Source organism: Gnatocerus cornutus, chromosome 9 (assembly GCF_029298725.1).
Source record: "Gnatocerus cornutus isolate USDA-ARS CGAHR chromosome 9, icGnaCorn1.1, whole genome shotgun sequence".
NCBI lineage: Eukaryota > Metazoa > Arthropoda > Insecta > Coleoptera > Tenebrionidae > Gnatocerus > Gnatocerus cornutus.
Genome location: NC_142241.1, coordinates 9,776,555 through 9,802,424, shown reverse-complemented (window position 1 = coordinate 9,802,424; position 25,870 = coordinate 9,776,555). Strand labels below are relative to the sequence as shown.

At 38.6% G+C, this 25,870-nt stretch overlaps 2 protein-coding genes across 4 annotated transcripts in view; one reads left to right on the top strand and one right to left on the bottom strand.

Annotated features, from left to right (window-relative positions):
- The window catches only part of Orc5 (origin recognition complex subunit 5), a 44,795-nt gene that overhangs the window by 16,214 nt on the left and 2,711 nt on the right, over positions 1 to 25,870 (top strand). For both annotated transcript variants that reach the window (XM_088045208.1, XM_088045209.1), the window contains exon 2: positions 9,396 to 9,450. The gene's annotated coding sequence lies outside the window, so the exon portion shown is untranslated. The remainder of the gene's footprint in view (positions 1 to 9,395; positions 9,451 to 25,870) is intronic.
- On the bottom strand, positions 859 to 25,335 carry LOC148168686 (uncharacterized). 2 transcript variants are annotated; one of them, XM_088045196.1, is made up of 11 exons: positions 25,245 to 25,335; positions 10,039 to 10,227; positions 9,193 to 9,329; positions 6,169 to 6,448; positions 4,988 to 5,517; positions 4,550 to 4,938; positions 4,244 to 4,483; positions 3,501 to 3,674; positions 3,015 to 3,441; positions 1,343 to 1,746; positions 859 to 1,293 (listed from the first exon to the last, which is right to left on the bottom strand). In XM_088045196.1, exons 1-11 carry the CDS (start codon positions 25,252 to 25,254, stop codon positions 948 to 950), a joined length of 3,126 nt encoding a protein of 1,041 aa, XP_087901322.1. In that variant the 5' UTR covers positions 25,255 to 25,335; the 3' UTR covers positions 859 to 947. The 2 variants fall into 2 exon arrangements, with proteins under 2 accessions (XP_087901322.1, XP_087901323.1); XM_088045197.1 differs by lacking the exon at positions 25,245 to 25,335 and adding an exon at positions 25,052 to 25,218.

The following is a 25,870-nucleotide window of genomic DNA, read 5'->3' as shown; positions in this document are numbered from 1 at the left end:
AGCTTCGCGCTGTGATTCAATAGCAGGTTTTCTGAAAAATTAATGCGATTGTAATGAAACTCCCTGGTTTCGCTAAAGGGATAAAAAATGGGAGGATTACGGTGTAACTTCGGCGCGCGCTATCATTTTATTACCTAATAAATGCGAAATTTGCTAGTTTTGATTTCTCTAAGTATGTACAAAACGTGTCATCAGTCATTGTACTCGACAGTACAGTGCCAATTGTCGGGAAAATGAAGTTGGGGTTCTATTTTCTCGACAGAGGTAGTCCACGAAATTCGCTAACGGAAAATCGGAAAGTCCGCCCTTAGTAAAAAACGTCAAGAGCAACAAAATTGAAAGGAAAATCTGAACGAAAAAGAATTTAATTTCATTAACTAAATTAGGTCAAACAAGGCCCAACATAAAAATTATTCGGGCTTTAGTTCTATCGATCAGTGCGGGAGTTGCTCAACCGACTAAACCAAATTTGCTACTAAAATTGGGTAATAGATCTACCCCGGAAGTCAGTTTGTTTTAGAAATTTTTTAGCGAAGTTTGTTACTTTTGGTGGCCGTTTTTTGCAGAAGCAGGGCGGAGCACTTACCTTAGAACATGCCTAGCTAGATTGCGTGGACTACAATTATATACATGTTCTTCCTTTATCAAAATAACTTTAGAGTGTCTCTTTAACGAATGCTCTGAATACAAAACACTTCACTGAATAGACTCATTTCATGCGCTACGGAACCGGCTCGATTTAAAAGCTCTATAATCTCCATCCTCTAACAGGTACTCCTATCAAAATCACAACGCTAAAATTCGCTTTATTTGCTTGGTCCGTTTCTAAATTACGAAATGTATAAAAGTCTAATACCAATTCTGCACGTTACGTCGGTTTCGAAGTGTGATCGTCACACTGTTGTCACCCTGTCGACCTCGACGTAACGCACAGAATTGTCGCTGTGTCAGCAAATCACCCCCTTTTCGTCGATAATGGCAGTGTCTGAGGAAAGACTCTTCAAGCGCGTCTGCAATATCGAGCGCGGTCTTCGGCGGCAAGTTTTCCACACGGCCATGCATGTCGCGAAACTAGAAATAAGAATTCCACAAGCTCCTAAGAAGAGATATAGAGGTGGCAGTTGGAGGATCATGGAGCAGTGGGTGAGAGCTTCGTCGATGCCGGATGGACAGTCTTCGGTGCCATCGCACCACACCGTCGAGTTGATACAAGCGTCTAATTCCGGGCAGCGATATTGACACTCGTCGGGTTTGAGAAGGAATAGTCCCATTCCGTTGGGAGGAACATCGCGCCTACAACAACATTCAATCGGATTAAGTCTCTAGTATTGGACGATTTTACCTTCTGCCGAGCTCCAACCACATGACGGAATAAGAAGCTTCTTCTTTGCCAACAAACTCGACGACGATAGATCTCGGTAGATCTTTCCCGAGACGGTCGATTTCAATTTTGTCTAGAGCGAGATTTCCAATGGAATGGCCATCGACTTTGCCTACACTCCAACCTTCGGAAAAGACCTCGACGAGATTGTTTCGAGACGAGGAGCTGTAAGGGCAAATGAGAGCCGAGTAAAGGGCCGTGTGCACCTTAATCCGATTAGAAGTTCCGCATCTTCCGGAGGAGACACTCCGAGTGTTGCCGGTTCCAAGGCGGCTCGAATGTTTCATTATCACACCGCTGATCTTCACGTAAAGATACTTGTTTGGCGATGGAATTATCACACGAGGGCTGTTCTCGCAGTTAGTCTGGAAATTCAGGAAATGATGTTCAAGAGCGAATCGGCTGGCTAAATGGGTCAGATTAAATCCAAATGCAAAAACGACCGTTCGTTCCATTGCAACGTGGCGAGGTTCGCCGCTGATAAAACTTTTCGTCGATTTTAATGGAATTGGGAGGTTAATTGGGAAGTTTCGGGATTTTTATCTCTTTTACGTGAATGCGAAAACGAGTAGTTGGATCTAAATTGGACAACCGGCGAAAATTCCCAACAAGTTATTGGAATTATTTGGACGATAATGACTTAACACCGGACTAAGATAAATTTATAATGACGCATTAGCGTTATACATATTTAAGTTAAAATTTATTACTCCCATTACTAAATACTCACTTTCTATTATATTCATTGTGCCGATGTCTATTTGTGGGATCGCCTTCGAAATGGTTTATTTTTACTAAATATCGATAAAATGAAACTTAATAGCTTTACTTCCTAAGTTTGTTAAGGCTTTGGGTTACATTTTGCCGTCAAAAATGAATAACACACTTTGGTGGATGCGCCGTCTCTTTTAATTATTACGCCTTTATTTTAATATTTCCAAATTTATCTGGATACGTTGGATGAATTTCGAGTTTAGGATCTTCACGAATGCTGGAAATCTTCCGGATTATAGTAAATATTTAATCAGAACTTCCAGCTTGAGTAGCTAAGTTCCTAATTAGAACAAATTAAATAAAAAATTCAAACAATTAAAAATTAATAAAGTTAATTTTCCGTGCTTGCTACGGAATTTTAAAATTGTGGTTGCTATTGTCGGAAATTAGGTCAGTCACAACACGATTTAGTTTTCAGTACTTTTATTACCCTAAACAGCAAGCCACAACCTTTTTACCGCTGACACGTGCTTCTGCAGCAATGCAGCAATCAGCAGAATTGCGAATAAAGTTGAAGTGATCCGTCAAAATCGATTTGATTTTAGCATCTGATCGTTGGCCTAACGGAACGACTTTAACAAGTGACTTTCATTACGGAACAGCCTAATATGAATTACTGTTGTAAAATTTAATGACCTCATTTGTTTCTGCCAAATCACCAAATTAAAACAATTAAACAGCGGCGACCAATGGAAATTTCTTAAATTAAGCCTCGAAATAATGGAGTCTTTGCTTGAGATTTTTGTTGCGAGACAACGTAATAATTTGGGCTTAAATACGCTGGACATGAGAATAGTTTTTCCGGAGTTATGAGTGTAATTTGTTGCGAGATCAATTTTTTTCTACATTTTTTGCTTACCTCCTTTGGTGATTTGTTCGGGTAGTTCAAGAGAAGTTCTCCGCTCGGTCCGTGCATCCGTAGATTACTAGGACAAACCGGAGTTTGTATAAGCTTCCATGTTCCTTCAAACGACAAAGTATTGAAATCATCAGAAGCGTTCATTCCGGTCACGTCAAAACGCAATTCGACTACATTAGACGTGGAAACGTAAGTGAACGGCATGAGTTTATCTTTGTCGACGGAGCACAGGCAGTCTCTCGGAACTCCAGGTACATCGGCCCAAGGAATTTCGAACAGACGCACCGTTGCCGTCGTATTTCCGTAGCATTCGAGTCGATCTGTGTCTTTGCTCACTTTCGTTTTGCAATCGCGATTTTTTATCGTCATTTGGGTTATCGTTATCTTGATCCGTTCGTCTTTTTGGGCTTCGAAGCGATACACGCAACTGGAAACATCCAATGGTCCGGTACAAAAGATTTATGGCGGAATAACATGACGTTTTACCTTATGTTTTTTGCCCCGCCTCTTCCGTAGAGAAATATATCCCGAGGAGATCTGAATTTTTGCGGGGCCTCCTGAGTGGCGCTACTGAATTTCCGGGAACAAGCGTCCGGACCGAAGGGCTCACCGTCGAGATGCAAATCGACAAACTCGTACAGAGCCCGGAACTCCACTGGCCTGAAAGAGAAGAAGTGGACTAAGTTCATTTTTGCGCGAACCAATTTGCTCGTTTCCGGGGCCAAGTTTCAAATTAACTTACTGGATTAGGTCCTGCTGCAGGACAATACAAAGGTCCCAGCCTCGTTAAATTTCATAATAGAACAGTCGCTATAATTGCGACCGTATAAATAAAGAAATGAGCCAATGCAATTGTTGTCTGATTTAAACAAAACGAAAAGTCATGTTCGTTTCATTATATTTTTATGACCCACAATACCTTTGCTCCATAAAACTGCACTATTCCGGTCAGTTCGTGATTAGGGAAACTTTTGACTTTATGACCACTTATTTCACGGTAAGCATAAATGAAATTTGCTGGTGCTTTTAAAAAACTTCCGGTAATTAGATCAAGAAGACAAAGCACAATTCTCTCGTAAAGCACTCCGGCTAGATAAATGTTCATCGAATAGGGAAATAACCCGAAGGAGTTATCTGAATGGCCCTATCTGTTTAAAGAGAGCGCAGGAATTTAGCCCGGACGCGGAACCCCGTGTTTGAGTTTGCTGCAATTTATTCAAAGTAATAACCTGAGCGCCGTTGAGTCTGCCAGCCGCAACTCCAACGTGAGGCTGTCTCCAGAGGTCAGGAAGCTTTCGGCCAGTGTGCATGGCCTGGGAAATCGAGTTCCGTTAGACAAAAGCGAATGGTCGCAGCTTCTGGGCACGTGTTCTCTGCAGTAGCGTGCCAGCAAAGTCACGTTCTTTTTCTTACCGCTTGCAGAGCCAGATAAACTCGTTCGAGGAGCGCTTTTAGATTTGTCTCTGCCACTGAAACAGATCTGATTTAGGAAGAGACATAAATACAATTGGTGTGAGGATGGATCTGGAACTTACCAAAAGAGATCGTTGCAATTGGATGGTGCCCATAGTTGGCCGTCCCACACGTTCAAGTAACTGCGGCACATTTCTTGATCGATTTTTTGGGGGTCTCTGGATCCTGAAGCGTGGAATTTGACGATGCTGAGCCAAACTCGGTAGCGAGGAGGTGGGAGTATCATGCCGGCGTGCCTCCAGTCTGGAAATCGAGAAGAAAGGGGTCGGAAAGGTATAGGGGATGGAGAAACTGACGTGTCGATGCCTTGGAGGTGATAGAGGCAGGTAGTGTTGGCTGGCAAGGAATGCAGAGGGCTCTCCAATACTCCTTTGTTGGTGCCCCGTAGGGAAAATTCACATTGACGCTTTGTTTTCACGAACGTCGGTGATTGCTGATCCACAAACTTGACCTGCATACAATCGTCTTAATATCGTTTAATTCGGCTCCCATTCCCTTACTTCTACTTCCAGCTGGAAACCGTGCAACGCCTGCGAAGGTGTCGGATAGAGAAAAGTTCCATACGGAGAAGTGGAAAACTCCACTAGGAGTTCATGTCCACTTGAAACCGCTTCAGGAACAGCTTCTCCTCCTCCGCAGAATTTTAAAATCACCGGATCTCGAGTGGTATAACCATCGTACACAGTAACGTAGTCTTGGACGTCGTTGCAGGCATCCCAGACTTTAAGCTCGCGAGTGCTCGCAGTACCATAAAGAGCTGATTGACTTCTAATAGAGACTAGTTGGCCTTTGAGTTGTCGTACAATGATGAGGGCATGTTTACCCGGTGGAATCTCGTGCTGGCGTACTGCGTAATAGCACGTTAAATTGCGCGGGTAAACCCCCGGGAAATTGGGGGACTGGAGACGGCAGTGCTTCCTATCACAGTCGCTGAAAATTCGGGAACAATATGTACCCGTTATTAAATCTCCCAAGTAGTATTCGGGCTCGGGTTCCACTGAGGGTGCTGTTGTGTTCGGGAATGGCAGACCTATAACGAACACGAATTATACCTATAAATCACCGGAGAGATACCGCAAAAAGTGTATTGTTTCACAGCAGCGGGCTTATTGTAACTTGCATTCCTGCAAAATTCAACGTTAATTCTATTGTGAGACGACTTTATTATTGCGATAAGGATAGTTTAAAAAACACCATTGTTTCGACGGAAAATGAGAAATTTCTGCGAATCTGTAAATTTGTTCGGTTCGACTATTTTGTCTTGTTAAAGAAACGGAGATCCCACAGGAATATTTATCTTTGTCGTTGATATATTCTTGTGAATTAAACGGAAATCTGTGAGATATATAGCGCTGCTAAATTATGGAAATGTCTAGGTAAGCAATTACATCTTGTCACTAAATTGTACCACGTTGAATACAGCTTGTCAAATCATTGTGAAATTTTCACCCGCATATTTGAACGGATAAAGTTGATCCGATTGTTCTTAAGGATTTTCTTAAATATTATTGAAACCGTGAGACATGTAACTTTCTTTTTCGAAAGTTTTCTTTGACTGCTTCTCTGATTGCGAACGAAAAAATTTGTTCCAATCTTTTTATCACCTCCCTGGACTAGTTTTTTTGAATAATCAATAACTAAAGTTCTCGACTTTTATTCTTGTATGAGAATAGAAACTTACCTCCTCCGTAGCGAACAGTGGCCAGCTTCTTCCGCAGAAACTTGTACTCCAAACGGAAGTCGAAATTGTAACCGTTTTGATCTTTGGCGAGGCGGAGTAAATTAACATAAATCGTAACAGTTTTAGTTTCGCTGTAATAAATTGCGGGAACCCACGAAGTCCCGCACCATGATCCTCCTACTTGGGGCCTACCGGCTTCCGATATTTGTAAGGCACCGTCTGGACAACCGTCAGAAGTGAAAGACACGAATCTACCCAACGTGAAACTGTCGAACGTGAGCTGAAACAAAAAAAATATGATGCACCGATATGATATTTCATCGAGCTATTTAGATACTGGAGGCCAAGTTTTATTTTTTGAGCTTGTATTCCAAGAGTGGTTTTTTCGATGTTTCAGCACTCGCGTTCAGATATGACAGCTCGGGGTGATGTCAATGCACTACCAATATAGCGAACGTTTGATTTATACTATTTGAAAGCATGTTCGTAGAGAGAAATAAATCAAAACGTCGGTTTCTTTTTAGAAAACTACCGTTTAATTCTTCGCTCGAGAATGCCAGTTGACATAAACAGGACTCGCGTGTTTGTGGTGGACCGGTGCAGGATGTATGTAAATGCTTCTCTTCCTGAGAATTTTAATCTCGGTTGCGGCAGTCTGAAACACGCCGTGCATTTAAATGTTCCCCTGCAATGCCCTTCTGGCGTAAAATTCAACTTTCCTCAAAAATCCCAAGATAAATACGCGTCGGCCCGATGGAATTTCAACGCAGCCGTCGACCGCTTTTTACAAATGAATAACGAATCCCCAGAGATGTTTTCTTTCTAAAGATGCGAGTATCTTGATGCAAATGAAAAGCCGCCATGCTCCAGCAGGGACTGGCCTTAGAACTTTTCATTTTATTAATGGATAGCTCGAAAGAGTTAATTTTTGCGCTAGTACAGTCATTGCTGAAATTTACCTTAGCGGGCTCGTAATTTCGTGTAATAGCGAAAGTTTACGGGGATTCATGCATATTAATGAATGACAATTTCGGGCTATATCAATGAGATAACGAGGAAAATTTGAAGAACAAGATTAGCTCGAACTATTTGCTCCAATTTGCTAACTTGAATTGAACATCCGAGCTGATGAGATCGCATTTGGCTATAAACAAAAGCAATTTCCGGACCTGCAAGCTCCTCAAAATTGGCGTCTGATTAGAAAGCAATAACTCTACTTGTTCACGTTCAACGTCTGCGTGACAAGCTCTGTTTTTTTACACAATTAGAAAGTTTTTTACGACAGAATTTAGAACTTTAGATACGTCGCACGACATAATTAGACTAATTTTCTTCAGAAAGCTTTTGCGGCGACACTAGACTCTGACACGCTCTCTTGTACGAACATTGATTTTTTTGTAGAACAATAGACGAAGCAAAAAACGGCACTCTCATATCCTATTTTCGACGGTGATAACGTCTAAACCTTTCCAACATCGATGTAAGCCTTCGAAAAGATGTTATTAACTTTTAAGAAACTTTACGATGAGTTTGTTGTTGCTGCTGCTCGGTGAAAGATAAAGGGAGAACAAGAAATTAATTTAATTTCTTGTTATAACTCATAGAAAGTGTAACTTACTCTAGACGTGATCTGCTGCCTTTAATAGCTCCTCATTTGAAGGAGTTTTATAGACAGAGTGTACACTGTTTTGCGCCTCCCTTAAAAATTTTTATGAATTTATTTTTAAGGCGGTTTGACACGATCACATTTTTACTCAAATTTTTACGAATAAAAAAATTTGATAATTTATTTTCAAACAAATATTATCGTGGCAAACAGTGAAATTGGAGAAAATATTTTTGCAAAAAAAAATTCACAAATAAATTCACAGTTCTGCGCAGTAACAATGCGCCAAGTGAAGAGAATAAACCACCAAACTGCTGATTTTGGAGGTTTTAGAAAACAGGAAACATTTTTCTGCTTTGTGACAAAACTTGAACGTAATTTGACAGAAAAATTCTTAAACTTTTATTCGTAAATTTTGAGAAAATAATGAGATCATGTTAAACCGCCTTTACATACATATATTAAAATGTTTAAAGCCTTACAAATTTGAGATTATTTTTTGCTTCCGCTTCCGCATATTTGGGAATTTCAGGTTTTTATTAGATTCTTATCAGATTGCACAAATATTCTACTTCTATTGTATTACTGCACTATTAAGGAATTATCGCCTTTGAGAAGTGTAACAAGCCAATTCAAAAATTTAATTTGAGTAAAGTGTAAATTACATTTTATCACAGAATTAGAGACTACTTAGTACTTAACTGTTTATTATGATTTAATGGAAGACGACTGTGAACTTCCAGTGAACGCTTTTGATGTTTGAATAGCATTCCCGGAATGACGCGTTAATATTCCTGCTTGTTCAGCACAAATGTTGGACATTATAAATATGAAAATTTGATCATATATTAATGAAGCAGTTCGATGTTTCCTATTCGACATAAAATCGGAAAGGCTTTTATTATAGTTACAGTAATGGCACCTCGAACTTGGAATTAATATGCACCGGGGTTTGCCATTTACGTGTATGGTGCAATAAGTTCTCAACTAAACGACGGCTGCTACTGGAACCGGAGCGTACGTAATTACGCAGCCTTGAATTATTAACAAGCCGTGCATGATACAAGAATAGTGAATATCATTCTGTTAGTCTGAACAGGCGCGAATTAAAAGCCATCAAATTTACGAGTACTAGACTAAATGATTCGATTAAAAAGCTCTACGTAATTTAATCCAAGTTTTTCAACACCTGAGCAACCATATGCGTATTAATTAATTAAATGAAATTTTACCGTATTAAACCCGGAGCTTTTATGTGAATACTTGACTTGAGAACTTTGTTGCAGAATTTAAGAACAGTTCAATCAAAAAAATTAATTAGACTCTCGCGTTCGGACGGTTCAGTGAGCTTTTCATGCCGACGCGACGGTTTTTTTAATCAGGATTTGGATTTTTAATGTCACGGGGGTAAACCGTACCTGGATGAGGTCGCCAAAGTCGCCTCCTCCAGCGGTGAAAGTTAGGTGGCAGATGAAGGGTATTTTGTCTTCTTTGGGACGATGTAGTTCCAAGTCGTACGTTTTTCCGGCTTCGCCGTAGTAGGTGCGGTTACAACCTGAAAAGATCAATTTCGCTATTTACCATCGAACGTTTCTATTTAATTTATTTGTCGTTGTTTCAGATATCACCGATTTGGACGCATTCCAATCGCCGTTTTATGATCTGCTATCAATAAGGTGAGTTCGATTCTGTTTAAAATGGATTCGGAAATGTTCAAACTGCGCGTATTTGATTGTGACGCGCTGGAAACATGAAAAATAATGTAATTTGCGCCCATTCACTTAAACAAGAAAGTTACAAATGTTACTCCATTCGTCCGCTCAAAACTTTACCATTTCGCTTCGTTAAATGCTTTGAACATGTCTCGTGTTACGCTAAATATTCCGACAATTTGCAATAACAAAATTACATTAATATAGTCTGGTGTTTTTGTGGAACCCGGCGCATCCACCAATCTTCATCGTTGATTCGTCCTTTTTATGAAGTACACATCCACTTGATACTCGAATTGGTTCAAAACGTTTTATTCGCGGTGGCATGCACTTAAATTCCTGCTGAATATAAACGAGGGATAAAGCGGCTGTTCCGTAACTTTTTTCATTACACTCTGCAGGACTGCCATTTAAATTCCGATATGGTCTCGGACGTACATAACAGGGGCAAAAGTGCACTCGCTCATAAAACCCGGAAGAAAGTGGTAACATTTGCCGGTATTGTAAATCCGAATAACGTTTGTGGGGAAGTTAGAATAGTTTTCAACTCACGTGTGCAATATCTCGGTTCGTCTGATGAATCTCCACAGTCGTTGACGATGTTACAGAATTTGTTGAGGGGGATGCATCGGCCGTTGTTGCATGCGAACTCCGATATTTTGCATTTGGGGGCGCCAGCTTCGGCCAGAGCCAGCAGGAGGAGCAGTGACGTAGCGAAGCTCGTCATTTGCCAGCGCAGCCCTGGAACAATACACATGATTAATTCCGGAACGTTAAAAGCGCAAGACACGATTGAACTAGATTGTGATGATGGTGCGAAATCACAATGTACCAGATTACCGACTCTTGCACTTCAAACTTGTCGCTTTGTGGATATAAGACGAGGTATTTTGCATATCGGGCGACTACTACACGGCTTCTCGAGCGTGATTGATGAGACAAGCTTATGCAAATACCAGTTTTTGAAGTGGAGTAGTATTGGTAGTTTACAAGCGTGCGAATGACCAAGCGGTGCCTGATTTTACGATAAAACAACCAAGGAAAAACGCTCCAACGTCGCTTTTTCACGTTTAATACCAACCAATGAAACTGTCCTTTTTGATAAATATCAGTCCTAGATCTCTATGTTCAAACACAATTCAATTGAAATTTTGACACTAGCAATTTCGATCATCGGATTAGTGTGGAAATAGGGCTTTACGTTTATACACCTGTAATAAAATTTGACGTTTCTATTAAACGCATGTTGAAACGACGATTAGAGCATTGATAGGGTTGATATATCCAGTAGGATTGTCGTGTTAGAGCCAGCATTAGCCGCCATTGTTGTTAATATGTTAATGCATCTTAATTTATTATTTACGTGAGCAGTAGAGATGTCAAAAATGGAATATCGTTGTCCCTAATATGTATAATAAATGTATCGAGGGATCCATTATGTTTCCATTCGCAGTGGGCTTTGAGAAAAAATTTAATGTCGTAACTAACCACCGCAGCAGTTTTGACGTATGTAAACTAAATATTTGAGAAATTTGCCAGTTTTCGAGCGAGAAGCGGACATACGTTACAAATTTTATTTTGGAATTAAAATTCGGTATCAATTGTGGCGTAAGATAATCCTCTTCTCCAGGACAAAACCTTGTTGACTAGAGTTATTTTTAGCAACAATTCTATAAGCGCTTTTTTGTTATTTTTCATGTCAGGTCTGGTGTTTTTGTCCTATTTCTGCAAGCCGGCACTAAACTGCAAAACAGATTGCAACAGCTTTATTCAGCTCAAGCTCTTAATTAAATTAATTAGCATCTTCATTTATTGGGGTCATCTTTAAGAGAGTTTCCTTTATAAATCTCGAACCTTGAGATCCCCGCTTTGTTTCGCAGGCAACTTTTTTTCAATCAGCAGAAGAACACTGTAATAAATGGACAATAATTGCGTTGATAGGGGTGACGAAATGGCATCATTTATTTTATTGTTGTCTTGACTCTGTCCATAAACCACCCAAGAAGTGAAGATCCGGACAAAAATCGCAGAGGATCGTGGAGATAAGAGTATTATGTTCTCGGGACTTCCTAAGACGTTACCTGGGAGTTTTACCGACTTTGCAGGGACATATAAAATTAGAGAGCTTATTTCGAGAAAATATTGCAATCACATTTATGTTTCCTTTCAAGATGTTAGACTTTCCATGTCGAAGGATGTTTGCGTGCACGCAACATTTATCTGATATCCACATTACAATTCTATTTCTGTTCACGATTGATTGCGTGCTATTTTATAAAGAAAATCACACAAAAGCGACGGCCAACTCTATCGCTGGAACAATCCCTCATATGATACTATCGTTAAAACTTATCTTGTTCTATACTGTTACCGACAGTTTCCGATGATCACAAAATCCCTCCCAATAAATTACAATCGCACCAGTTTTACTTTTTTAACCGAAAAACTCGAATTCGGTGTTTGGATTTATTGCCGCTTTATTTGTAACTGTCACGTGTTTCTGAAATTAAGTTGTTATTCGAGGGCTGTTGGCAAAAAAGTTCACGCTCCCAGAAACGGAAAATCAGCGCTTGTGTTCCTAATACAATTATGGGAGAAAATTCCAAGCATTCGCTATTAAAGAACTTTAATGAAATTCAATAATGCTCCGGATTAAAAAGATTTCGAAAAGTTTTACGCGGCTGTCAAAGTAACATCGATTGAAAGTTTGTAGTCTATTTGCAAATTTCTAGTCCAGTGTAGTGTTGTACTTGCAAATCGCTAGCGCATGTTGTGGCTTGAAATGTTTTTGACAGATAAGGAGCGACTCGAAAAATGTTTAATTAAATTAGCTGCAGCGGAAGACGTTTAATTTCATGTTATTATACTAGAGGTACAAACTAGAATAATGTTTACATGAATATTGAATTATCTTTTCATTATAATGAAAACATTAATTAGTAGTGTATATATTTAGCAAACTCGGGCGTTGTTTTTCTGAATTAACAAGTACTGTAATGCAATTTCACAACATATTTTACTGTCTGCTTTATAAAATGTCCTGAATAATTTAAAGTATACAATATTAAATGTTTACATGGGGAGGCAAATCGGTTTCTGGGTAAACAAGCCAGGACTGTTGTTAAACGAACTTTAGATGACCTCTAGTGGACCGTACTTTGTGCATTTGCATATTTAAAACTTTGCTTTGGAGATTTTACTTTGGGGATATTTTTTTAGGAAAGGTTTGGATAATCTTCTTTGTGTCACTTTCAATTTCAAGAAAATTTTGTTTCTGTGTCTTGGATGATCTTGTCCAAAGTATGACTTAAAATATTTAGAAGACTGCTAACTCAATGGGAAGAGGTAGGTTGGAGGATATACAAAGCAGATCCTTTAGTATTCACATGCCTTGCCGCCACCCCAATGTTTAAATTTTAAATAAACCTGTACTATACTTGCGGCACATCATTTAGACTCGAAAGTAAAAAATGCGCCAAGAAAAAAATAACGAACGTACATTTTTATTTGCTCCATCTCCTCCGTAACGTGGTCCTTTTAAAATTTTATTTGTGGAAATTTTGTTAGCGGAAAGTCGCTCATTCTTTTCCCGCAGCGGTGGAAAACCACGTCGTCAATAACACTTCCAGAAATAATAAAACGTAAGATGGCTTCTGAACATCGATGACGAGTGAGCTAGGCGTGGCATGTCCAGAATCCACAGCTGTGATTGAGAGAGATGAATGACATTGGAGAACTAAGGAAAATCTCCGTGGGCTATAAATTAGCCCAAATTCGCTCCGGGAGTCCGGAATTTTAGACAGAACTAATAGGTACTTGAAGTGAATGCTTGAAAATGGCACATAAGGTTCAGGCTGAATTAATCCTTCCCTGGAGCCCAAGAATTGTTGTCATGCGGAATTGGATAATTTGCGTTGTTTAACCGCGAAGCGCTCGCTGCTTCGCTTGTCTCCGCTAAATACAACAAGAATTTTAATAACAATAACTTCTGAGGGCGGAAGTGGCAATTAAGTCATGAGAGTCGCATTGGAGTTGTATAACACGTTCTAAAAGAAAATTCCGATAATTGTCCATTTTCCTATCAGACATTTTCTCACCATCTGGTAATCTCCTGAAATTTTCATTCCGCTCCCGGTTAAATTGAATTTTCGATACCTTTCACGTAGGTATTTATCACTCCGGAATGTCGGAAGAGGGTCCGAATTGCGGCGTTGGTCGACCTCAAAGGTTCCGGTGATGTATCGGGTTAAGTAAACGAAATAAAATTCTCAACCAAGTCGCATCAGTTTCCGGATGCCTCACTACCGTTTTGACCGTTCACTTAGCGTCATACCGGATTTGAATCCGGCAACGGTGTTCGTAATGGAAAACGTCACGAATCCAACACTGTTAACTAACGGCCTCTGCGGTTAAACCCTTGTCAAACAATCTCGCGTAATTGCAGATCGCATTTCATTCGAGTGCTCGTCCGAATAATAACCGACCACACGATTGCAATTTGAATTACAGATTCTACTACCTTAAAATATTCAGAGATTTTACACGTTATAATGATGGTGGAAGAAGGAAGTTTCGGAATAATAAAATTGCTTTTGTAATTTTAACATGGGATTCAATCAGCATATGTTTCGATGGAAGTTTCTCTTTGTATGCTTTTAGGTTTGTAAAACGTGTTACGACGCTTTTCATGGTGGCTATTTCATGCGAAAATTCATTGGAAGCTGTAAAAATGTTGCATTGCAATACAAAATTTACGCTCACATAAAAGCATAATTAGTATTTACTTTATTCCGTCTAGTTTCATCGTTTACAAAAAATACAATTTTGCAAGCAGCAACGGTAAATTTAATCGCAGAGGTGTCAAATCTAATTTTGAAAAGGACTTAGCACTTTCAAAACGAATGTCAGTATACCGAAACTCGAGAATATATTGATCTAAAAATTCTATAAGAAAGTGGCGAAAAGAATTTGAGATCATGACTTCAAAATTGTGAGTTTTGTAAGTAGCTCAAAGTTCTTCCAAACAATTTCTTGGAAATTTTAAGGATTTTACAACCGGTTCAAGGCCTTTTTAAGTAAGCTACACATTGAAATATTTAAAATTAAAAACTTGAAATTTAAAATTTTCAAAAGCTTGAAGTGAATAAAATGATGAGTGCTATTTCGTCCGGAAAAGCCTAGAAAAGGAGTTAAATTTTTTGTTTATGTTTAAAATGAAGCCGATAAATCAATAACCTCCAAAGTTCGGAATCTCTCCCTCAAGACTTTTCATTAAACCATTTATAGCGCCACCAGAAAGCGCTCCCTATATCACAGATATTAAAAAATATACTCTCGCCTCGTTAATTTTAATGGCTGGTGTCATAAATCTCCCAGTAGTTAGGGAGTTAATGGAGTGATTTAAAAGCTAATCGTATGTTGATGTGCTTAATTTTTGCAATTATTGATTGAGACGGTGCTAAAGTTGATGGACCAAACTTTTGGAGTTGGTAAACCACGCAGAAAATGAGCACAGCGAGATTATAATGGTATATAACAGATAAGGATTATGCGAGTAGAATTACACAGAGGAAGCGCTCAAGAAGACTAATGATGGCGAACATTCTCGGTGGGGAAAAAGAAGAATTGATTATTATAATAGCGTGATGCGCAACTAATGAAGATGAAAGTTTTATGAAGAGCAGGAGAAATTGCATGGAATAGAGACGAGTGGAGAGATTGCATTGATCAATACGTTCTCATGCATAAATAAGCGAAACAACACATTATATATCGACTTTAAATTACGTAATTGTGACAGTTGGAAGAAAAATGAGGTGGAATTGTGTGATCGATAGCGTTAGTGCAGGGAAAAGATGAAAATCGTGAAATATGAGACCACCCATTAAATCCGAAAATATAAATGATTTGTCATGTTTTTCCAGAATAGTTAAACTACACAAGTAGCTAAATATGTTACGTCATTTTATGCGCACAATTTGATCAATAGCACGCGGATATTCAGAAAACACATCACGTTTTTCCGGGGCTGCTGGAATACGTAATCATACCTTTATTGTCAACATTTTTTACAACTTTGCGAATTATTAAATAAGCTCTAACTTCTACAGTGTAAACGTTTGTTTTCGCGTTTTTTTCGAGAATTGCACACTTTAAGGGTTAAATTAGATTATATTTTACTTTGAGGGATACCAATTAAACATTAGTCACACCACTTTGCACTCTGTAGGACTAATAAACCTGCGTAATTTATTACATTTTCGAGCAATAAAACGAATTTTACTACATGTACATAATTTTCTTGAGATTTAACATTGAAGCAGGACATCTTGCGTGACTCTCCTTTCAGTCAAAATCATTACTTTAGACCGGGGGGGCATATTTTACTTGTTCAGAACTTGCGCTTAATTAAGCGAATGTCAATCAACCCCTCGTTACTTGTCACTGGTTTCGATCAGGGCAGCTACCAGTAATTTCATCAAACAATAAGTAACTAACCCCGCATACACACCCCTTAATCAACACGTTTTATCCTAATGAATGCCGCAAATTTGGTTTGCAGAAGAGTGTTATTAGAGGAACGATAATTGTAGAGGCTGTACCAAGTGTTAGGATAATTAGTCGTATGAATACGTGCTTTAATATTCATATTTCTTAGATAAGAACATGACAATGACAGCGACAAATTGATCAGAGTTCGTTAAAATTCCGTTCTTGCTTTCGTTTATTGAAAACACTCGAGGGCTGATTTTTTTGAAATAATAAATCATTCACGTTCTGGAGAAACAATCGGTTTTGTTCTCCTAATTATGAATTTCTGGTGGCAGCGCTGCAACCCGAAATAACATACAATTGTGAGCAATAGATTGAATAATGAAAGCTGAAACTGCATGGTTTGGTGATAACTGAGTCGAGCGCGAATAAATTACAGAGCTGGCGTTGAATTCAGTTTTCTGTGAAAAGAGCCTTAGCCAATTGTTCAAGCTCTTAAAATTCTCTAATAGCCGTCACAGTGTGTCGAAAAGGGATTTGTTCGCACCGGTTTCAAATAAATTTCATTATCATCTCGATTAATTCAAATTAGTTTTCGTCGCTCAATGCTGGCGGCGAATTATTAATGCTTCTGTCTGCTAGTTGCCAATTGTATAAACGTCAATCAAACGTCTGTTTAATAATGGCGCCGCCACCGATGGAAATATAAACTCAGCGAACTTAATAAATAACGTATAAAAAATCAGGAAAAAAGGATCGATCACAGCATTTTACGGTGTTGTTTTCGACAGATGTAAACAGGTCGTGGAGTCACAGTGTCTCGAATTATTTTTGATTTAGTCAAGAATGACTCCCGCAGGAGCGAGCGACCCCCGCGTAATCTGTTAGGACGCTCTACCTGTTTTTTTCAATAATTCCCTATTCCCAGGACAAAAGCGGCGACGTTTCCGGGACATTACAGTGAAGAGTAGAATGAAATGTGCGGTTGAAAAATCAAAGATTTATGGAAGAAGCGAGCTTCGTAATAGACATTGATGAATGGAAGGTCCCGTCTTTGGTTCCTTCTCGCTTCTGTATAAACCCGATTTGGGATCTTAGTTGTTTTATTAATTTTATTGCCACGCTGCCGTCCCATTGTGAATAAATAAGGCAAGACTCATACTAGGCAGAATTTATGCTGGAGATAAAACGAAATTAATTAAAGGTTCTCTGGAATACGTCGAATTAAAAACTTCATTGTCCCGAGTTGTTGGATAATTTACTCCACCGAGTTGAGCAATCTCGCTACGGGTACACGGTGCGTTTAATGAGTTAACTAGTTCGTTAGCTTTCGTAATAAGAGGCCGTCATGTGGCTCGATCAATTCTTTAAGTAATTGCTGCTATTTTCTATATCTCACGTAATTTAAAACATGTCGATGTAATGATTTTTCCATCAAGTTTTTTTCTATTATTTTTCATTGTTAACATTGTTTTGTTTGTAACAATCCGTTTCGGTTGAATGGGTCCGTCACTCAAATGCCCACTCTTTTTTCATTAATAGAATGATGTCTATGACGTCACAGAACGGTATCGATGTCAATTCACATATTACACTCGCCACAGATCATTCTGTTTGTTCAGCCAACAATAGGACACTTTTTGGTATAAATCTTCAGTTCTCGTGTTTCCAACAAAACTAGAATCTATTTCCACCATTGAGCACATCTTTAAGAAGCTCATTTTGGCAACAATCCGCTTATCTCGGTCATGGCCGAAACAACACTGCAATTGCAAGCCAAAGTAAATTGTTGTGTAGGATAGACTTTCCTTCCTCTTATCTGACGACTTCAGACCGGTGAATTATTTCACAACATTTCTTTGCCTTCCTCCAACAAATAAATTCTGCGGAGCGGGTAATGCTTTAGCCGACTCGTAAACAAGGGAACCAAAAGTGTTGAGTTGTAGAGGCGGCACCGTCATACATTTATTAGTGTTGTTTTTCGGTTCAATATTTTTAAGTTACCGAGGGAGACTGGTGGAGGTGCCGGGATGCTATTTGCACTTGTCGACAAGCAAACGACCCATTTACTAAATTACAGTATCAAAAAGATTGCTTTTAAAATTCCCGTTTTAATTGAAAAACTGACTTTTTACTTACAATAGTAAACCTCCCCCGCTTTGAATATTGAAAATAATGAATTCTTGTTGAGGTTGAAAGCGAATCGAGTTTGTTTTATCGCTCCTCAGCTTACCGATAAAAGTATAAAAGAAAAAATATTTACTTAACGTGAGATTTTGTCGCTTCTAAAGCGTTGAAAAATGTCTCTCGATATCAGAATTTTTATGGAAACTGGATTATCTTCCTTTAATCTGTAGAGAATCTAAAAGCCGAACGAAAAATTTACGATCATGAATCGAAAGACACTATAATTTCAGTGACGCATTTAAAATAAATCGGAGCTGATGTTGCAATTTCGAGCTAACACTAACGCTAACGCTTTCGAGCTAACAGAAAACTTGTTATTTTTTTCAGCAAGCGAGATCAAAGAGCTGCCTCTCTGTTTTACTTGTTAGATTGAATTAGCAAGAATTTCTGAGAAAGAATTGCAGTAATACAATAATTGTGTTTAGCTTAGCTATTAGAGTGGTTGTACAATACGAAATGAGAGTGCAGAAATTCCATTTCGGGAATAAAAATGGTGGTTTAGCTGGAGATGACAGCCCCAGCGAGGTATGACATTACTGTCCAGAGGTTTGATCGATTACTGTATAACCGACACAGAAATTTGTCCACTATCATCTACAAAATTATTCTCCTCGGTGAATTTCTTTCAGGAAGTAATCGGATTATTGCACCGTTATTCTATTGATCCGAGAGCTCAGCTGTTGTTTCAGAATAGTTTGGGTTTTTAAACAAACTTTTTTCTTAAATTCACGTGTGCTCGAGGGCTTTATCCAAAGCTCATATCAGATTCATTAAAGTGGAATAAGCCGCTCTGCAAATACTGTCTAAATATAGCACTGTGACCCTGCGCATCCACCATTTTAACCAAAGTTGCTTATCTTCAAATGTCACCGCTTTTTCTTTTTAAAAATAATCGCGTTAGTGCACATATCGATCGGGCTCAGCTGTTGTATTTTTTTTATTTTATTTTCTTCACAATTTTCGAATAGCTTCTGTGCGAGTTTTCAATAAAAATAATTGGATACGGTTCAACTTAGGCACAAAAGCGCCGTTTGACCGAGCACGCAACTTCCGTAATTAGCAACAATTTGTAGCACGTCGTATAATCACAGAGGATCAGGGGATTCTGACGTTCATTACAGCAGTGCCCGGGAAAATTAAAATGAAATTTTTCGTACAGGCAACTCTTTAATCATCCGAATTTCTTACGGCTCTTTTTGACAGACCCATTGCTCTGATTGCGAAAGAGTCTTTCGAAGTTGCGAAAGGTTTGTAATTAATAACCGAGATAGGCTGATACCAGGTGCTTACAATACTCGCCCTTAAGCCAACCAAGTTTAATCGACTTCTTGAATCAGTTTCTTGTTTTTAAAGGTTGGAGTTGAGGATCGTCATTAAGAGTGCAAACTCGTTTTTCGTAGTTAGTTGCGACACGTGTGCGTAAAGTAATTGTTTTATACCACCTTTCTTCGGGTATTCCCATGGTGGCTTCGGTATCGAATCCTGATTTAATGTCCGAGATCCACACTTTATTCCGTTTTTTGTTATGGCTTCATTTTTCTAAAGATCTCGGGGGCTGTCAACAATGATTTTGACTGAAGGAAACGTAATCTGAACAGAAATGGCGGCCCAGTGCGTCAGATATAATATTCGTTCCCATAATAGAGACGCTCAACATTGTGGAGGTAATTGAAGCTGTAATTATCTGACGGCTGAAATAATCGGAGTATTATGACGACAACAACCTGGTGCTGCTATTGATTACGTCACTTCCTGTTCGCTTTGTGCTCCACAAAGGACTTGTGAATACATTTTGATAGATTTTAGATAGAACGGTCTTTCATGTGGGATTGTGAAAAAAGTTTCGATATCTTAGTGAAACCACAACTTCATCAAACTTTTTTTGCTCGACCAAGCTCGGCTTATTAACTAACAGTAGATAATTTTGATTGATCTCAACATGAAACTTTAAACTTTGCTAAATTAGAACCTCATTGGGGGGACGTGCAGCTTGGGAGTGATAGGCAGGGCACTTCCTATAATTACGTGGAAGCAGACAAACTTCGGAATTAGAAAGAAACTGCTCTTTACAGGCTGAATTCTACTGAAGATTGAAGGAAATAAAAATAGTATAAAACAATTTGTATCATTTAAATAGATAGAATTATGTTTTCGTGCTTCTTATGTTGGTTAACTTTTAAAAGTGGCGGTAATTAATAGGATTTGTTGCCACTGTTTGCTGTCATCCGCAGCGGCATTAATCATTCTCCTTACGTGATTCACGGTTTATTTGCCTCTCATTTATTCTCTAAACCGTGTTAGTGTCCCTTTCAAAGCGACTCTCATCACAACTCCGCCCTTTAATTAACACACATTGCCGTGAATAAAAGTGAGTTTTGTCTAATTTACTGCAACGGCGGACATTTTTATGAGATCGTGCTGAAATGGAAAAATCGACCGTCGCTAACAATCTTCTATCGCTTTCTTATCGGAGCAAAGAAAATAAACGAACCGGACCCAACTAGAAGGTGAATAATAACAAGAGCTGACATTGTAAAGCTCCCTTGTCGCTTTTTTCAGCAAATTGCGTATAAATGCGCTTATTTGTGTTAACCAACGCCATCATGCAGAAACTGGCGACGATCCAACCCAGCCCAGGTCAGCGGATTCTCCTTTTTCCAACGACCTTGAGTCCTGTTTACTGTAAAGTGCAAAAGAGGTTGGCTCGGAGCCAGGATAGACCGTAGCCAATGGTCATCTTATTGTGCACAAAGCACTCCGCTGCATGGAGAAATGTAACTAATTTAATGCCCGTTTGGAAAATATTGTATTAAGAGAATATTTCATGAGTTAGAAACTGTTATCTAGTCGACGCGGTTACAACCCCAGGAACGTGCCACTCGGGACATTCTAATTAAGCATCCATTAGCCGTAATCACCCTCTGCATGATTTATTTAGTAATTGCGGCGGCCGACTGAAAATCGCTGTTGTTTAACCTGTTCACGACCTGGCATAGCTCTAATCGAATTGGATTAAAAGAGAGCACAAACCTGAGGCCTTTTAGATACAGCCTGGTTTTAATTGCAAGAGAACATGAAAGCGGCAAATTGAAGATTACCTCATTTGTAACACTTTTTATCTTTGCATCGTATCGGTGGAATAACGCGAAGCTCGGAAAATTTACAGTTTGCAATGATTTGTTATCTTTAATCTCAATGGCAGCGATATTTATTCCGTTATTGGTTTATATGAGGGATGTAAATTAGGTCATTTGGAATGACCTGGTGGAGGTGTATTTCTATTAAGAGTGATCGATTCGTGTGGCTGTTTCTGCAATATCAGCACGTACCATATAATTTTTTGAATTCGATTCGAAGACGGTTGAAACATTGCAGATCGGGGAATTTTTTTAATTAAGTAAGACGCAACGGTGGTCTTATTAAGCCAACATTTTCATAATTAAAAAGCTTGAGATGTCTTAAAATCCTGCTTTTTCAGCTTGGCGGAGTAAATCCGCAGCTATAATTAAATTCACAACGTTCCCGGCTTTGTTAATATCATTATCTCTCACAATGACATGATCATTTTATTGGAACAACTAGAAACTCAATATCTCAATATTTATACTGAAACTCAGTCGCATTTGCACGATTATACTCGTATAATAGATATAATAGCTTTTAGAGAATAGAAATAGTCTAAGTATTCAGAAATGGTAAATGACCTAAAGGTACGAATTTAAATCCAAGAAATCGAAGGAACATCGAAAAAACCTAAAGAACTAGACAAATTCACATCAGAGTTGGAAGAACTCAGGGATGCAAAAGCCCTACAGAACCCAGAACACCGAAAAAGTGCAAAATACCGAAGCATTCAACGAATAGAGGCGTGGAAGAATCCGATTGGAATTATTTGATTATGAAAAGATGGGAAGATTTGGGTTTGGACAATATAGAGTGATTTAAAAAATATCGAGAATAGAAAGTTGAAGGTCTGAATATTCTAGTGGATATTTTCCGGTCTTTATTAATGATTTTTCCACAAGTTTATTATGTTTTCCGGAAACCTCAGCTTTAAAAGTCAGCTCAGATACTTTATCTTTAGGAGCACTTTGTTGATGTCCTAGAAAAATTCTCTTGTTAATCTGTTTGTGCCCAGAAAACTTTAAGAGTGAATTTTAATCATAAATTAAATTTATTTGAAGCCCGGCAAGTAATGTCTTGGTGTTTTTCAGAAATTTCGTTGAAAACAAACATGTCAGGTAAAGTGTTTTGACAAATGTGAATACTTTAAAAGCATTGTATAAATGTAACATCACACGCCATAATAAATTCTGGATGATGAACAGTGCCGGAGGAGCTAAGAGCCTGTATACGAAATTGTTGAATTTTAAAATCAGCATACGAGAAACCCCAATTGACCGATAAAAACTTCTAGTATTTCAACGTTCCTGCATTGTTCATTAAAAATGCACGAGTGAAAACGAGGTGAAAAAACGCTAATAAAAATTACAAACAAGCTAAAATACAACAACACTTTAATAAAATAACGAGGGACAGATCAACATAAATTTACTCTGAATAATATAAAGGTTCCAGTAAAAAATGAGGGTTTTCGGCGAATAAATAGCGTCGCATTGATCAGGTTTTTTGTGGAAATTAAGGAATAAAAGGGAGTCCTCGTTTTCTTGCTTTTTTATCACCCGAAGATTGTCTAGAGCGTTTTGTACGATTTTTCTCATACTGGGTGTCTAAAAATAAAACAAAAAGAACAATACTTCCTCAAGTATGCCGCCGGCTAGATCAGCACTGCGGATGTAAAATAAATTCCAACAACTTTTTCACAGCGTTCCGGATGGTAATACGCCACTCATGTCCATCATTCTAAGCTATTTTGATGGGCCGCTTATACATGTAAACGAGCGAGAAATTTTAATATGTTTTTTATTATTTTTATAGTAGCTTAAAATGTAAAACAAGGATATTAACCACGATAACAAGGACTCATATGTAAAAAGACCATCGTGGCCGAAAGCAAAATTCCAAACCCTCGAGCTAATTTCATGCTAATTTTCTTAATTCACGACACGAATTGAATTAAAGGACCGAAAATAGCAAGCGGCTATTTTTGAACTCACGATACGTATTGTTCATTAAAACAGTTAAAACACGAATCGTCACGATGAAAAATTTCACTGGAAATTGTAGCGAATTTATGATTGATGTCGATATTAATAAATTCGGGTCGGCCCCGGGGCATTCGTTTTTTAATTCGTGGGTTGGTATTATTTACCAGCGGTTTTATTGGCTTAAAATTCTTATTAAATGAAAGAAGTAAATCATTTTTTATTTTTAATGGCTAAAATGGTGGAGGCGCCGGGTCTGTTTTAATTGAAATGACGTAAATTGTTTACTAAAACCGGTGTAGCGATGCCTGAAATGGGATAATTTTGACTATGTTTGATGTTCGTGGTGTTGGCGGATTATTGTAACAGTAAAATATTACCTTTTACAAAGTTGGTAGGCGAAACGCCGTTTTATTGAATGTTGGACTTTTTGTGCAACTTTTTGTAACTTTGTGAGAGTCGGATTGGTAATAAAACAGAATGATAACAATTTCTATTTTTTGCGAAAGCCGGGTAATAATAATTTTGAAATTTTTATTATCTCTGTTTCAATTTAGCCTGCGCAGGGAGAAGAAAAGAAAGACATAACAATAACTGTAAAAACACGATTTCCACTTAGAAGTGCGAAACTGGTTAATTTCGGCACTTCATTTCATTAGCTCAACGTATCCAATTGGGTTTTCCCAGAAGTGTTTTCCCACAGTTTTTATTAATTGACAGATCAATATTCTCACAACCGCAAGAATCATTTTGCCATCAAAGTTCAAGCGTGATTATTAAATTAACTTTGAACAAAAAGACGAAATTTCAGGCCTAAAAAACCCACTTTCCCTTCTTTGTAGTCGTCTTTCATCTCAAAATGTTCACAAATTTAATTCATAAAATACGAGGGAGTTTTGTAATTAAATTAAATACCAAAAGTGTAATTTCACTCTTATTTAAAAACGTTTTTTTTTTCTCAAGTCTATGGAAATTTATTTTCTTCTGGCAACCTCGATGTTTATCTTTTATTTTTTTTTGAGAATAAACAAGTTTATTTAGAGCTATTAAAGAAGAGTCGTTTCGCGTTTCCAAGTAATTGAGTCCAGAGTGAAATTAATTACAATTAGACATTTTATCCCGTTCGATTTTACGTTACACCATTTTAATTAACGAGCGAGTTTGACTGTCACTCATGTTCATTCTTTTGGTAAAGCATGAAATTACGGAGAGAATTTAATCGCTACAAAAGCCCAACTAGGTCGCGAGTGTTATTCAAATTTTTTGTCAAGTTTTAAGACAGTTGCGGATTCCGGGAGAGATAACAAAAATTGGAAATCTCCCCGGAGTTCTTAAGTCCGGGAAATTTGGACAGGCGACTAATCACATCATACGATTGACCAGTTTTGGGGCAATTAGGAACCATTATGTTAAACTACACTTCGCTTGATGTGTTTAGGTCTCCAGTGACCTACAATGTCCGTATCAATGGATCTCTGACTAGACGATTTTTTATAGGTCCATAAAGCGGACTCCCCTTAAGTCCATAATTCTTTATTATGTCAAAGAGGGAATCGTATCTTAGGCCGGAAGAACGCCGTCAAGAACTCGGTGACGTTTATATTTTTTCGTTAATTGAAAATGAGGCATCAGAGTCTGAGCCCATTTTGACAGTTGGACATTGACATGGGTGTTGCCTTGTGATAGCGATATGCAAAAACTCGAATTCCAAGACCATAATTGTAATTTGAATCAAATAAGACAAGCAAAAGGAAGGTGAAAGTCGGGGTAATTTTGCTTACCGATATCTTCTCAAACTCTAAATTTTGCTCATGAATTCGAAACGGCAATGACTCTAGCTCGGGGTTCTTTTTATAGGCACATTTTACATGCTAAGACTGGAAATTAATCGGAAACATGAAAGAGAAAATATAAGTTCGAATTTCCGCCTGTGGTTGAAATGTGGTCTATCTTAATGACAAGCTGTGCGCTCACCCCTTTCCATCGTCACTCAATCGCGCCGTAAATTCATTTCTTGCGTTTTAAAGTTAATGCGGAACCAATCACATCGCGCGTGCATGTGAGGTCCTTTTATAAATAACGTCTTGGTCGATGGCGATGGACGTGAAGGCAGTGGTGCTTTTCGAACACAAGTCGCGGCGGCAGGTGATCGTCTTCGCGAGCACGAATCTCGACTGCAGGAGGCTCGAGGTCACAACCGCTTCCACCAGGAGTCTGCAAGCGGGGCGCAAATCGATAGGGCGCAGTACGCAAGCTCCACCGACTGTCACTGGCGTCCCGATCCCACATATTTTTTGCATCTGGTTGCAATCGGACACACGACCCTGTAATTAGCAATTTCTATAGTTTTTTCACTTGACGATCTCCGTGTACCGAATGAAAGATGAGGTTTTGTCTGGGAGATGGCGAAGAATCGACCCGTTTGCAGTCCAACTTTGTTACCAGTTTGGAGTGCTTTCAATTTAGAACAAGTTACACAAAACTCGGCTTAGCGGTTTAGCATTATGCACCGGAATGGAATCTGAAATGTAAACGGGAGATACGAGGTTAGCGGATTTGTAAAAAGTACTTAAATTGCGATGTACAAGACATGTACTACC